The sequence below is a fragment of the Beta vulgaris genome, chromosome 3 (genome assembly GCF_026745355.1).
Source record: "Beta vulgaris subsp. vulgaris cultivar EL10 chromosome 3, EL10.2, whole genome shotgun sequence".
NCBI lineage: Eukaryota > Viridiplantae > Streptophyta > Magnoliopsida > Caryophyllales > Amaranthaceae > Beta > Beta vulgaris.
In genome coordinates, this window is record NC_079204.1 from 17,136,910 (window position 1) to 17,153,141 (window position 16,232).

Sequence of the window (16,232 nt, forward strand, 5' to 3'; positions counted from 1 at the left end):
TACCTGTGTCAGATAGAGCAGTAGAGGTTATAGATGATGCCCTTTAGGAGGAAAGGTAGTCAGATAGAGGCTGGAAGTGCCAGGAAGGATTGGCATAGGTTTCTTGGTATTTCTGATCCCAAGAAGGTATATATTGGTAGAAAAAATTGGGATGATTTGTTTAAGAAATATGAATCCGGGGATGATTTCAAGAAGTTATTTGTTATCTTTTCGTTGTCCAAGCTTCTATGTCCTATAGCTGATTTAGGGCCTGTGCTGAAATGTGCCAAGAGTTTAGAAGATGCATCTGCAATTTCAAGTTATGACTGGTGTGGATATATATTGAGAAGTCTTTGTGCTGCTGTTTTGGACTGTCATCAGTCTATTATGATTAAGAAGATTGAGCTTGGACAGAAGAAAGTATCATTCAAGCTTCGGGGATGCGTCAGCGCTTTGACTCTTGCTGTTATTCACAACTTCAAGTGTCGTAATCTGGATTATTCAAATGTCAGTAAGCCATTTATCAGTTATTGGCAGGATGAGAAGGATTTGACTGATGTTGTGAAGCAGTTTGAGATCAACATGGATTTTATTCTGCCGGTGAAGCGTGAAAAACAGAAGGTTGAGTTTAAAACTCCCAGTGTTAGTGTTGCTAGTAGGAAGTCTGGTTCTCCTATAATTAAGGTGGTTGAGGGTCCATCACCTTCAACTAGGCAGCTTATCATGGATCTTCCTCATAGTTTGATGACTGATGGAAATAGATGCTCTTGATGTTCCTGTGAGTTTCATTTATCTTATGTTTTTATTTTTTTTACTCTTGAACTCTAAGTGAAGACTGTTGACCTCTAACTGAAATAATGTCAGTTCTAGCTGAAGAGCAAATAAGTCTAACTTAAAAGTAAAGAAGTGTAACTTAGAAATAAAGAAGTCTAACTGAAACTATGTAACTGAAGAGTTAATAAGTCTAACTGAAAATTATATTAGTCTAACTGAAAACTTAATAAGTCTAACTTAGAAGTAAATAAGTCTAGCTGAGAAGTAAATAGTCTAACTGAAAATTAAAGAAGTCTAACTGAAGAGTACATAAGTCTAACTGAAAACTAAAAAAGTCTAACTGAAGAGTACATAAGTCTAACTGAAGAGTACATAAGTCTAACTGAAAAGTAAATAAGTCTAACTGAAAACTAAATAAGTCTATCTGGAAACTAAATTAGTGTAACTGAAAACTAAATAAGTTTATTTATATTTCATTTAAGTTTTCATTTGATAGTTTGATTCTTTCAGATGGTCCTTATATTTTTGTTTATGTTGTTTCTGTGTCTATCATATTGATTTGTTTGTTTATTCTATTTTGCTCTTTTAATTGAAGGAATATGTGAAGAACATGCACAAGTTGAAGAGGAATGCGCTTGCATTCTGTCAAGTGAATTTGGAGATTGCCCAAATATTCGGGAGGAAGGCGAGAAGCTGTCTCAAGACAGTATTTCTCTGGATGATAGTGAAGTATTTAACCCAGATTTTCTGAGTCAAATTGACGACATATGCAAGCGTCATTTGGAAGCGAAAGACAGTGCAAACAAAGTTGATCCTACAATTTCACTATTGGTGAAGCGGCCTGTTGAATTGGAGTTTGGAAGAATTGAAAATGTTCCTGATTTGGATTCTGGTGTTCATGGAGTTGATTTGAAAGAAGGAAGTAAGTTCCTTTCATTATATTATTTTCATGTTGTAGTTTTGTAATCTGGTTGGAATAAAAATTTTAGACTCTAAGTGAAAGAAATGTTTAACTGAAGAAGTGAAATAGCTAACTTTGATGACTCTAACTGAAAGAATAAAAGACCAACTGAAAACTTTGACAGTCTAACTGAAATAATATAACACCAGCTGAAAATGAGATGAATACTAAATGAATTTTTTCAATTCACTTAAGTTTTCATTTGATTGCTGGATTTTTTCAGTTTATTTTTTTTTTCATCTGTTGGAAACATTGTTTCAGTTTATGTGTATTTAGTTGTTTTTTATGTTTTGAATGAAGATGATGAAAAAGAAGGAGAGGAGGATGAGAAGAAGATGAATGCTGATGATGATCAGCATAAAGAGATGATGATGATGATGATGATGATGATGGTGATGATAAGGATCACCAGAATTATAATGAGACAAAGGATGATGATGCTGATGATAATGGTGATCCTGGTCTTCAAGGAGATGAAGACAAAGGAGAGATAAGGATGCTGGTCTTCATGGAGATGAAGACAAAGGAGGAGATAATGGTGATCCTGGTCTTCAAGGAGATGAAGACAAAGTAGGAGATAAGGATGCTGGTCTTCATGGAGATGGAGAGGAAGGTGGAAGTAAGTTCTTCTTATTGTATTGTTTTAGTTTGCTTAAATGAAAAAGTTAAATAGCTAACTGAAGAATAAAAAGACCAACTGAAAAGTCTGATATTCTAACTGAAATAATATTAATACTAGCTGAATATCATATAAATACCAAATGAAACTTTTGGTATCTGGTGGAAAAATAGTTTTAGTTTGTCAATGAATTTATTCATTTCTGATTTTGTGTTTTTCAGTTATTGTGTATTTATTTATTTTTTTATTGTTTTTTTTTTTTTTGAATGAAGATAATGAGAAAGAACCGAAGGAAGATGATAATAAGAAGACTGGCAATGCTGATGATGATTGTGGTCTTCAAGGAGATAAAGAGGAAGGAGGAAATAAGGATTGGATGCTGGGGTTCATGCAGAAGGAGAGAAAGGAGGAAGTAAGTTTCTTTCATGTTATTCCTAATTGAAAGAATTCAAAGACCAACTGAAAAATGTGATGCTCTAAAGGAAATAATATCTTATAAATAGCAACTGAAATACTGTTTTAGTTTGTAACAATATGAAAACGAACTGAAAAATAAATAGGAAGTAAGCACTATAAAGATTACTTGAACAATAATTGATGAAGTATTATAAAGTGTAGCTGAAAATGATTGTAATAGTATCAAATAAAAGAATAATTATACTAAATGAAATAAATTAAGGACCAACTGAAAAGAATAAGTCTAACTGAAAACTAAATAAGTCTAACTGAAAAGTATATCAACTAAAACTGAATCAGTCTAACTGAATCAGTCTAACTGAAGAGCAAATACGTCTAACTGAAGAGGTAATAAGTCTAACTAAAAACTAAATAAGTCTAACTGAAAACTAAGTTAGTCTAACTGAAGAGTAAATAAGTCTAACTGAAGAGAAAATAAGTCTAACTGAAGTGTAAATAAGCCTAACTGAAGAGTTAATAAGTCTAACTGAAAACTAAATTACTCTAACTGAACATTAATAAGTCTAACTTAATCAGTGTAACTGAAGAGTAAATAAGTCTAACGGAAGAGTAAATAAGTCTAACTGAAGTATTATAAAGACTAGCTGAAAAAATAAACAAGTCTAACTGAAGGACTATAAAGACTACCTGAACAATAAACAAGTCAAACTGAAAGAATATTCAGACCAACTGAAAATTTTGATACTCTAACTGAAATAGTCTTAATACCAACTGAATATCATATAAATATCAAATGGAACTTTTTATATTTATTTTTATTTTATTTTTGTTTTTGAATTAAGATGTTGAGAAAGAACAACCAAAGGAAGCTGATAGAAGAGGAGGAATGCTGATGATGATCAAGTCAAAGGGGCTAAGGATAAGGATAAGTGTAAAATTTCTACACACGTCCCTACTCGCACCGCTGCTGGTATTGATATTGTTGATCTTCGTACTCCAACTCCTCCTCCTCCTCCTCCTGTTGTTGAAGCGTTGAGAATGTATATAGCAGAAAGTCTTGGAGAGTTGATTCTTCTGCTAAAAGGAAAAACATTGCTGATTTCGAGCCCTTCATTCCAACTATTAACTCCTAGTCCTGTTGTTGAGGATCTTCCATACAGTGCAGAGAGTGGTGAGGGTGTTGGAAGTTCAATTCCAATCATCACTCCAGTAAATGTAAAATATCCTCGAGTAAGTATAGTTTTAGTTTCTGTTTTAATTTGTTATTTTTCTGTTTCAGTTAGTGTATGTTTCTTGTCATTTAGTATATCTTTTATTTCAGTTAGTGTATGTTTGTTTGTTGTCAGTTAGTATCAGTTTATGTTTGAGTTAGTGTAAGTTTCATGTCAGTTAGTGTTTGTTTTTGTCAGTTAGTATTATGTTATGTTTCAGTTAGTGTATCTTTCTTGTCAGTTAGTAATTGTTTAATTTTCATTTGGTTTATGTTTCTTGTCATTTAGTATCTGTTTCTATTTTCAGTTAGTGTATGTTTATCTTTCAGTTAGTATATCTGTCATCCTTTTTTAATATTTTAATTGAATGCAGGGTGATGGCTCTTATTCATAATCATCATACAAATCCTACAAACCTCAGAAACAATCAAAGTCAGAAATCCCTTCAACACCTGAATTATTGAAGGGGTGGGACTATGACCTACTTCAGAGAAAGTTGGGAAAGTTGTGAGGTTAAGGAACCGGTGATGATTATGACGATGAAGGTTTGGAGGACCTCATTATAGGATTGCTGATCAAGGAGTTGGTTCATCTTCTGACAAGGGTAAAAAAGAAGAGGATGAGAAGGAAGCTGGTGATGTTTCATCTTCTAGCCGTGGATTGCATGCTGTTCCTGTCAACAACCATGGCATAATATTGTGTCGAAGTTTGCAACATTATAATAGATATTTGAGTGATCTGTCTCCTGACCAGAGGTTGCTGGTTGATTATCTATTTTACAATGAGTATGAAGATGTTGCATATATGTCATTGGATACAGATTCTGAGGAAGTGAAGATGAAAAATGACATTATGCAAAGTGAACTAACAAGTGATCTCATTGTGGATTTTGATAATCCTCATAGCAACTATGCGGTTCAGTTGTACAAGTTCGACTTAATTAGCATGCCTCGTCAAGGTTGGCTGACAAGTGGAGTTATTGACGGATGCGCCTTCATGTTCAATAGGCAAGAAGAGGAATCACCTTCTGCAACAAGGAGATCTTGGTTTAATATTATGCCTTTTGTAAGTGTTGTTATTGCTTAGTTTTATATGTTTGTTTTCATTTGGTCATATTATTTTGTCAGTTGGTCATCTTCTGTTTTTCAGTTTGTCATGTTATGTTTTTCAGTTGGTCATATTATGTTTTCAGTCTAATAAAAGTAAATAAGTGTAACTGACAACTAAATAAGTGTAACTGAAAACTTAATAAGTCTAGCTGAATAATAAATAAGTGTAACTGAAAAATAAAGAAGTCTAACTGAAAACTAAATGAGTCTAACTGAAAAGTAAATTACTCTAACTGAGAAGTAAATAAGTCTAACTGAAAACTTAATGAGTCTAACTGAAAACTTAATGAGTCTAACTGAAAACTTAATGAGTCTAACTGAAAACTTAATGAGTCTTACTGAAAACTTAATAAGTCTAACTGAAAACTAAATGAGTCTAACTGAAAAGTAAATTTGTCTAACTGAGAAGTAAATAAGTCTCACTGAAAACTTAATGAGTCTCACTGAGAACTTAATGAGTCTAACTGAAAACTTAATGAGTCTAACTGAAAACTTAATGAGTCTAACTGAAAACTAAATAAGTCTAACTGAAAAGTAAATAAATCTAACTGACATTTTAAAAAGTCTAACTGAAAACTAAACTTAATGTTTCAGTTTGTCATATATCTATTTTCTTTTGTTGTAGAACTATATCAATTGGTTGTGTGCTGAGAAGGTAAAAAAGGTTCAGTTTGAGAGTGAGATTGCTGAAAATGAGATTATTTTGAAGAACCTGGAGGGCACTAGTCAGTATGATCAGAAGTTTAAGGAATGGGAAGAAAAAAGAAAAAGCTTATTACAAAGATGATGATTTATTCTACAAGAAATGTAAGGAAGCTATTTCTTCATGGGTGAAATCATTTCCACGAATGATATTCGAGAAGCTGAACTGGTTAGTTGTATTATTGTTAACATTTTTTTATTTGTTCAGTTAGTGTAATTTTCTCTTTCAGTTAGTGTATGTTACTTGTCAGTTAGTCCTAGTTTATGTTTTCAGTTAGTGTATGTTTTTAGTTCAGCTAGTGTTTTTAGTATTTCATTTGTTTTTGTTCTCTGTCAGGTAGACTTATTGCTTTTGCATCTTATGTTTATCTTCCAGATTTTTGTTCCTGTTCACAAGGATGATCATTATACTGTCTTGGTGCTGAACAAGAAAGCAAAAAGGATTGAAAATATTGACAATCGTACAGACATGAAGGACATTGATAGATATAAGCATGAGGAATTTAACGGTCTTACATACTTTGTAACGTACCTTTTTATGAGCATTTGTATTTTTTTTTTTGTTCCATTTTATTACTTGTTTTTTAATTGTTGTTTTTTTTTTTATCTTCAAATGCAGTGTCGTGCTTTTGATTCTTTTATGAAAGAGACTATGAGATGTCGTGATTTTGATCGTCTCCACCATTGGCAAACATCAACTCTTTACTTCCCTTGGAGAAGCAAGGACAACAATTTTGATTGTGGTGTCTATGCAATCAAAACCATGGAGCTGTATGACGGTCAAAATACTAACCATGCTGCACTTGTTGACCTTAAAAGGGTATGATTACTTATTGTTTTAGGATATTTTGCTTGTTACATTTCTGTTTTTGAAAGTTTTTTAATAGAAAAAGGTATGATAGCCAGTTAGTGAAGGACTTGAAAGACTAGCTGAAAAACAAAGATGTCTAACTGAAGCACTATAAAGACTAGCTGAGAAATAATGAAGTCTAACTGAAGCACTGTAAAGACTAGCTTAGAAATAAACAAGTCTAACTGAAACATAATAAATACTAGTGAAAAACAATCAAGTCTAACTGAAACACAATCATTACTAGCTGAAAGCATTATAAGGACTACCTGAAAAACAATGAAGCACTATAAAGACTAGTTGATGTTGTTGTTTATTTTCAGTTAGTTTTATTTTGTAATTGTTACATTTTTGAACCTTTTTTAATAGTTTTGATTTTTTTATTTTTTAGGCAGCCACCAAAAACCTTGAGCGGTGTAGGCTTGCTCTTCGTCTTGTGGACCATCCTTTAAACAAACTGAGAGAGAAAGTGAAGCATGACTGTTATGTTTGGTCTGCAAAGAAACCTGAACTGATGGCAAGACAGAAGATAAGGAAGGATAAAGAGGCTGTTCTAGATAAATTAGCATTTAATCGATCAAAGAAGACGAATAGAAAAGAAGCACACATTTTACGGCGAAGGAGGGATCATGAGGCAAAGTAGAAGATGTGTTGAATAATAATTTTGGAGACAAAGTGAAAATAGAGCAACTGTTGAAATTTCATTATTCTTAGGTGCCAAACTTTTTTTATTATTATTATAATGTACAGTAGAAATAGAAACCATTGAATTTTGCAATGTACAGTACAAATAGCACAGAACTCATTTTACATTTTATATCTGTGTTCTTTAATGAATTGTACATTTACACTTACTTTGAATGGAATACATTTGTGTAAAAATGAAGTTGTTTGAAAATTAATTGGAAAAATACAAATACCAACTGAAAAATGAAAAATCTAACTCATAATAATAAGTGTATGACATATATTTGTAAATATAAATTTTAAGTCTAACTTATACACTGTAAATAGTAGCTGAAAAACAAACAAGTCTAACTGAAAAATAAACAAGTCTAACTGAAGCTCTATAAACACTAGCTGAAAAATAAAGAAGTCTAGCTGAAGCACAATTAATACTAGCTGAAAAATAAATAAGTCTGACTGAAGGAAATTTAACACTAGCTGAAAACTACACAAGTCTAACTGAAGCGTAATTAATAGAGGCTGAAAAACAAACAAGTCTAACTGAAGAGTTATTAAGTCTAACTAAAAAATAAACAAGTCTAACTGAAGCTCTATAAACATAGCTGAAAAAAAAGAGTCTACTGAAGCATAATTAATAATAGCTGAAAAATAAATAAGTCTGACTGAAGAAATTAACACTAGCTGAAAACTAACACAAGTCTAACTGAAGCGTAATTAATGAGCTGAAAATCAAATAAGTCTAACTGAAGCAGAAATATACACAAGTCTAATTGAAGTACAATTAATACAAGCTGGAAAATAAATACGTCTAACTGAAGCATCATTAAGACTAGCTGAAAAAGACACAAGTCTAACTGAAGCAGTATAAAGATAAGCTGAGAAATAAATAAGTCTAACTGAAGCATCATTAAGACTAGCTGAAAAAGACACAAGTCTAACTGAAGCAGTATAAAGATAAGCTGAGAAATAAATTAGTCTAACTGAAGCAAAATTAACACTAGCTGAAAAATATACAAGTCTAACTGAAACTGAATTAATATAAGCTTAAAAGTAAACACGTCTAAGTGAAGCACTAGAAACACTAGCTGAAAAATAAACAAGTCTAACTGAAGGACAATAAATACTAATATTACTGAATTTCGAGTAGCTTAGGAATAAACAAGTGTAAATTTCAATACAATTACTGAGTGGAATACAATTGAAAACTAATATTATTTGAACACTATTCAACTTGAGGTACATTTGGGGTTTTTGTTCCATATTCGTTCGGATGTCTTGTCTTCATTTTACGCTTCTCAAAATGTCCTTTTACTCTCTTGTTTCCCTTTGGTGGTCTTCCTTTTGTCTTTATCACCTCAGGATTTTCAACTGTTTGTCTTCGTAGTTCTTCATCTTCGATTTCTTGTTGTTTTTGTTGATCAGTCTTGAAAACTTCTTTCACTGATTTGTATAATTCCTTGAACGACTTGTCACATAATGTTCTTGCATCCTCATTTGATTGACATATTGACACTAGGTTGTAGAAATTCTTGGTTATTGCATGTCTCCATGGTGTCCACAACTGTGCATTTTGGCTTTGGTCCTTGTCTGCTTTAATAAATGTTTCTTAGTCAATTAGTTCATTTGACTAACTAAATTTTTCAGATAGCTTATAAATTTTTGAGGTGGTGTGTTAATTGTTTCAGTTAGTTAAGTGTTAAACCCCACACCCCCAAAACCCCCACCACTAATATCCCCCTCCACACACAAACAAAACCCCCAATTAATGTTCTGGTAGTAACATTAATTTATCAGTTAGTTATAGTAATGTTTCAGCTGGAGCCTTTTTTTTTCAGTTCACTAATTAAATCTTTCAGGTGATCAGTTAATTGTTTCAGTTGGAGTCTTCAGTTTTTCAGTTAGTTGCTTTCATTTGTCAGTTAGTCATATTGATTTATTTCACTAACCTTGAACATTCTCCCATACTGCTGACTTTGCAAGTCTTGTCCATCTCTTAAGGATATATTGTTGTGGTATTTGAAATATGCTGAACATGTGCATGACCCTTATTATGTGAAAGCAAAGCATCCCATCTCTGTGAAGCATTGACATGAGCACACTAATTCTGTTGTCGCCTCATCGTATGCTACTGTATGTGAATTGCTGAAATCTTCTTCTGGTGAGACTTCAAACAACTTCAGCTGTGAGTTTTCTGTTGCAAATGCTCGTAAAAATGATGCCATTGCGCACTCATACTCTGTTTCAAAGTCATTATACAGTGCTAGTGTGTATACATCAGCTGCATGTTTCAGAAGCTTTGATTTGGATTTGACGGCTTTGGGACGTTCAGTTCTGTTCCGGAAGTTGTCACTAGTTTCATTGCTTCTCCATCTTTTCATTGTTTGCTCAAATATATGATAGAATTCAAACAGGTTTGTTGTTGCTTTTGCATTGAATGATATTGCCTTATTTGTGACTTCACTTCTTTGTGATGATAAGATTCCAGCTGAAAACATATCCCTGTTTAATGCGGTGCACCACTTGTGTCTCTGATCATATACTTGCTCGAACCATTCCTTTTTTCGTGTCCATACAATTCCATCATTTTCGCCCACAATTCTTCAAAGCCTGATTCATTTTGACACCCCATCAAACAGTTCTTGAACATGTTCTTGAAGTCTTCATTGGTCTTGAGGGATCCGAAGTGGCTTACAAAGTTCTTCTCTATATGCCAAAGGCAAAGCCTATGTCTTGTATTTGGGAAAACCTGTTTTAAGATAGTACATATTATGCTAGAAATCACTTTCATTTGAATGCTTGTGAATCTAATTTAAAAGGTAAAGAAATAATATGAAGACCAACTGAAAAATTAAGAAGTCTAACTGAAAACAGTGTAAATGCTAACTGAAAATTTCATTAGACAAAAAGAAGTAATATGAAGCCCAAATGAAAACTAAATGAGTCTAACTGAAAACTAAATAAGTCTAACTGGAAAAGTAAATTTGTCTAACTGAAAAGTAAATAAGTGTAACTGAAACTAATAGTCTAACTGAAAATTAACTAAGTCTACCTGAATAATCAATACGTCTAACTGAAATAGTGGAAATAAATGAGTCTAACTGAAAACTCAATGAGTCTAACTGACAACTAAATGAGTCTAACTGAAAACTAAATAAGTCTAACTGAAAATCAATGAGTCTAACTGACAATAAATTAGTCTAACTGAAAACTAAGTAAGTCTAACTGAAAACTCAATAAGTCTAACTGACAACTAAAGAGTCTAACTGAAAACTAAATACGTCTAACTGAAAACTCAATGAGTCTAACTGAAAAGTAAATTAGTCTAACTGAGAAGTAAATTAGTCTAACTAAAAAGTAAATAAGGCTATCTAAAAATTAATGAGTCTAAATGAAAACTAAATAGGTCTAACTGAATTATAAATAAGTCTAACTGAATTATAAATAATTAACTCAAACTGAAGACTAAATAATTCTAACTGAAAACTAAATAATTCTAACTGAAAAATACCTTTTCAATTGCATTGCCCATTGCCTTATCTTGATCAGTGAAAATTGTCTTTGGCTCTTGTTGGCACATTGCTCTCTTGAATGTTTCTAGTAGCCATTCAAAGCTCTCTTCCTTTTCATTAGTTATGAAAGCACATGCAAACATTGTTGTTTTCCAATGGCAATTTATGCCAACAAATGGTGCACATATCAGTCCATATTTGTTTGTCCTATATGTTGTGTCAAATATCATAACATCTCCATATGCTTTGAAGTCCTCCAACATCATTGAATCTCGCCAAAAGTAGCTGACATGTGTTTATGTTCCCCAAATTTCAGCCTGTAGAAGAATGCAGGATCATCATCCGCTCTTTGCTGAAGTAAGTCCAACACACTCTGCATATCCTTTCCTTCAACCAATCTTGTTCTGTACTGTGTGATATAGTTTAGATGGTCCCTTTTTGTGTGGCCCACTACTTCTTCTGATCCAGCCTCATGACACAAAAAGTTGTATGCATGCATTGGCTTTATGCCAGATTCAACCATTGTTTGTATTAGTTGTCCTTTTTGTTCAGTTATCTTCCTTTCTGATTTCAGATGATGTATTTCTTGTTGTATTACCAACTCATGGTTGTGCTGCAACTCATGAGCTACTACAACAAAGTCTTCACCAGGTTTTTCTTGCTTAAATCTGACCATGGCTTTGCATGCTGTTCTTGTTTCATTGACTACTCTTTCCTTTCTTTTGTTGGTTGGCTGCTCAACATCTGGTATCTGAACAGTTTTTCTTGTTGTGTGTCTTTTTCTTTTGTTCTGTTATTTTGTTTGTTGATTTTGAGCCTCCTTCCTTTGAGCAAACCAAGTAGAATTCGTATATTGAATTATCAATTCTCCTCCTCCTTAGAGTTTGTTTCCTAATACTAAATCCTAATGCTCTTGAGTGTGCTTGATACAAGTTGTAACCATCTTTGTGATCTGTAACATGTCTCCCTATTAAACTGCTACTGATATTTTCGTCATTGATGTACTTGAGATATTCATGTTCAGCTGTTGAGTTCATTGTCAAAAAATTAGGACACTAACTTAAAGAACAAAAGCACTAACTGAAAACTAAACAAGTGTAGCTGAGAATGATTGTAATAGTATCAAATGAAAGAATAATTATACTAAATGAAATAAATTAAGGACCAACTGAAAAGAAAATAAGTCTAACTGAAAACTAAATAAGTCTAACTAAAACTGAATCAGTCTAACTGAAAACTAAATTAGTCTAACTGAATTGTCTAACTGAAGAGCAAATAAGTCTAACTGAAAAAAATAAGTCTAACTGAAGAGTTAATAAGTCTAACTGAAAACTAAATAAGTCTAACTGAAAACTAAATTAGTCTAATGAATCAGTCTTGAATCAGTCTAACTGAAGAGTAAATAAGTCTAACTGAAGAAAATAAGTCTAACTAAGTGTAAATAAGTCTAACTGAAGAGTTAATAAGTCTAACTGAAAACTAAATTATCTAACTGAAACTTAATAAGTCTTGAATCAGTCTAACTGAGAGAATAAGTCTAACTGAAGAGAAATAAGTCTAACTGAAGTGTAAATAAGTTAACTGAGAGTTAATAAGTCTAACTGAAAACAAATTAATCTATACTGAACACTTAATAAGTCTAACTGAATCAGTCTAACTGAAGAGTAAATAAGTCTAACTGAAAACTAAATTACTCTAACTGAACACTTAATAAGTCTATCTGAATCAGTCTAATGAAGAGTAAATAAGTCTAACGGAAGAGTAAATAAGTCTAACTGAAGCGTAAATAAGTTTAACTGAAGAGGTAATAAGTCCAACTGAAAACTAATTAAGTCTAACTGAAAACTATATTAACTGAAAACTAAAGTACTCTAACTGAACACTTAATAAGTCTAACTGAAAATAAATAAGTCTAACTGAAAAAGAAGTTAATGAGTGAAAAATAGAGTTTTGTTGCAATGTAAAAGGTAATTTTATGCATACTAACTTACACAATCAAAATTATAACTGAAAATGAGTAATTGCAATTGAAAATTAATTTGAGACATACACCTGTTACTTTGTCTTGTATTCCAGCTGATTCTTCATGTAATTTCTTTCTTTTTTTTCTGATGTGATATCTGTGTTACGGTTTTCATTGTTTAGTTCAATTTGTAATGTGAGATCTCTGTGAGTATTCTCATTGCTCAGATCAATTTGTAACGAACTTGCGTTTGTGAATTCGAATCTTCGGTTGACATTCTTGTTCAATTTGTAACGAACTAGATTTCAGTAGTGGAACTAGATTTGTAGTGAGAAAGTGGATGTGTTGGATATGTTTTTGTTCTTGAACAATGGCGGATGAAGCGGATGAAGGGGATGAAAGTGTTTTTTTTGTTTTTTTTTTATTTTTTCGGTATTTAATAAGTCGCGCGCGTCGCGCGTTGCTCGTCCGATGAGAGTGTTGTGTCGGACGAGTCCGACACAATACGTTCTCATTCAATTTATGCATGTAGTCCCCACCTTCACTTGCTCAATTCTCATTTCATGACTTAGATCATAGGATGATCTAAATTGAGATTTATCATGGCATGACTTAAATTAGATCATCAAAAATTCATGAGTGCGAGGCCATGATTTTTACCAAACACATATTTTCATGACAAAAAAACACATGAGTGGTGACATCCATCTATTTTTTTTCTGTCGGAGAATGACAATCACTCATTTTTAAATCCTGAAAACCAATATTCTTCAATTTCGCTCACCTCAAAATTGCCTTTTGCTTTCTTTTCCACCAATCTTATCAAAATGAACTTTTAGAGAAAAAATGAAGTTGGAGAAAAGACATCAATCTTTGCATATCATGCATTATACCCTAAGTTAACTATTTTCTCCTTTTTCAGATTCTTTTGAAAGGCAAACATTGATATTTTTTTTGATAATTAAGGCAAACATTGATATTATACACATATATATATTTTTTTTAGTTGACTCGTTTCTTTCCCTCAAAAAAAAGTTTTCCTTTTATCACATATGGTAATGTATAAATTCAATTATTTATTAATAAGCTGAAAGAATTAAAATGATATTTTAAAAATGTATTATAAGACAAATATAGTAATATATGTATTTTGATGGCTTTATATTAGATCTTTGTTGGGTTAAATGGCCCAAATTTTATTTGACCCAATTACACAACAATAGAATGTCGGTTTTGTTGACTAAGAATTAAAACCAAGAGTCAAAATCTTGTTTAATCTAGAATACTCCATAAACTCATGGTGAAATGAAGAGCATGTGGAGATGGAGCTACGTGGCTTTTGGAGATTATAGAAGAAGTTTCTTCACTCTTCTTCAACATTTAGTAACCGACTCAAAAACCAACTATAAATAGAATTGGTTGGTCTCAATTTGGGTATAAGAATCCACAAAAAATCCAAGAAGCCACATACTACATTAGCCTTCCTAAATTCCCTTCTTGTATATTAATCCACCTATATTATTAATCCACTATCCCTCTTTGTAATACTCTTTAGTGAGTTCCTACTATAGTGAGAGTTTTATTGTATACTCACCCTAATAAAATTTAGGGTTCTTGTACTCTCCTATTGTCATATAGTGGATTTTGGGTACTCGTCGTTCGTGGATTTTTTGCCTCTATTTGAGGATTTTTCCCACGTTAAATTGTGTGTCCATCTTTTACTACTTTTCTTGCCACAAATTTCCAACTCTATTTATTTATCTCAATCTCTACATCTTTAATTTGCTTCCGCTACGCACTCACAACCCTAACAATCTTCCTCGGTAATTTTCGTTGTTCTTTCGAATGGGTCGGCAACTTGTGTGCATGTTGCAACCCTTTCATACAATTACAATCCATTTTACTCGTAATTAGTAACTAAAATAATGACTCTTCATCTCTTTCTGATGCCATTTTCTGTTATTTTTGAAAAATATACATTTATTAACTTTTTTGCACTTAGTGAGAAACTATGATTGTTATTAACATTTTAAGAGGCTCTTCAAGAATCAATGAAAATACTAAACATAAATAACATACGGAGTTTGGTTGAAGATGTGAGAGTACAGTTTAAATTGTTTATCACGTTTGTAGGGAGACAAATAAGGCAGTAAATATCAATCTATTGGCAAGTTTTGTCTGTGTAACTTTTCAATTATGTGGACTTTGGAGCAGTGGTCAGTTGAGGAAGAGGAGGTTTATATATCGTGGTTTATCTTGATTTTTTATGTGTATATATTTAGATGCTCTTGGAAGCATTTAAAATTATGTGTTGTTAACCTTAATTTTTTTTGGTACATTTATAATATATTTTGCTCCAATAAGCATATGTAGATGATAGTGAAAATCTAAGATGTGCAAAAACTATGTCAGAGGAGACATCACGTGATAATGTGGCAAAAATCCATGATTTAACTAGTTGATCAATTCGCAAATATTCAGAAATTTGAACGTTGGGAATAGTATTACCAGATGCATCAATAACAGTGGCAGAAGGAATAATAGCAGTACCATCAACAATACCAAGTAATTGATGTGAAAGTAGCATGCAAGTTATTTGTGTTTTCCATAATAGATAATCTTCAGGAGAAGACAACGTAATAGTTACCAGATTAGTCAGATTTGGGGCTGATAATTGCGGGAGAGTGAAAGGGGTGGCCTGATGATTCGCCGTTTGGGAAGCAATATAGGACAGACCATAGGAGGTCGATGGTGGCTGAGAAACAGCAACCATGGTAGGTGGAAAAGGTGAGGCCCTAAAACCCGGTGGGATCCGAGAAGTGTTGTGCGTCGGCGTGACCGGAGAGCCGCGAAGGGAGACGACAAGGACGCACGTTGGCCGGTCATCGGCATGGGGGACACGGCAGCAGCAGCCCAGGGCTGTGAACAAAGGTGCTGCGAGAACTCCGCGAAAGAAGGGAGGACAGGCGCGGCCTGGGGTGCCGTGGCGGGGGCCGTACATGCCGGTGGGGACGTCTGGTAGACGGCGGAGGATGCCGGCGGTGGTCCGGAGAGGATGGCGGCAGTGGCGGAAGAACTAACCGACAGGTCCATTGGAGAAGAAAGTTAAAAAAAAAACCGGTGGAAAAATAATAACATAAAGTTGAATTTTTTTTTTTTTTTTTTTTTTTGTAGAAAAACCTAGGCTCTTGATATCATGTACAAGTGTGGGAAATAATTGTGTTAACCTGTTGTACGTTAACCTGGCATTCAATATATATAGTGTTTATATTACAGACCTATGACTAGTAAACTACAATTCTACCCTTTACAATATAATATTATCCAATAAAATTGATGTTCCACCCTCTATTTGATCATGCAATAGACTCAAATACATGATCCGTATCTTCACACCCCAAAACACCACATTTTCCTCAAATACATTATCTGTATTTTCACATCCCAAAAC

The 16,232-nt window shown here is 33.0% G+C and overlaps 1 protein-coding gene across 1 annotated transcript; it reads left to right on the forward strand.

The window, feature by feature from the left end:
- Positions 1 to 5,892: 5,892 nt before the first annotated feature.
- Positions 5,893 to 7,504, forward strand: LOC125495839 (uncharacterized). The gene is made up of 4 exons (XM_057393251.1): positions 5,893 to 5,941; positions 6,149 to 6,295; positions 6,392 to 6,592; positions 7,014 to 7,504. The coding sequence occupies exons 1-4, from the start codon at positions 5,897 to 5,899 to the stop codon at positions 7,263 to 7,265; spliced, it is 645 nt and encodes a 214-aa protein (XP_057249234.1). The 5' UTR covers positions 5,893 to 5,896; the 3' UTR covers positions 7,266 to 7,504.
- The last annotated feature ends 8,728 nt before the right edge of the window (positions 7,505 to 16,232 follow it).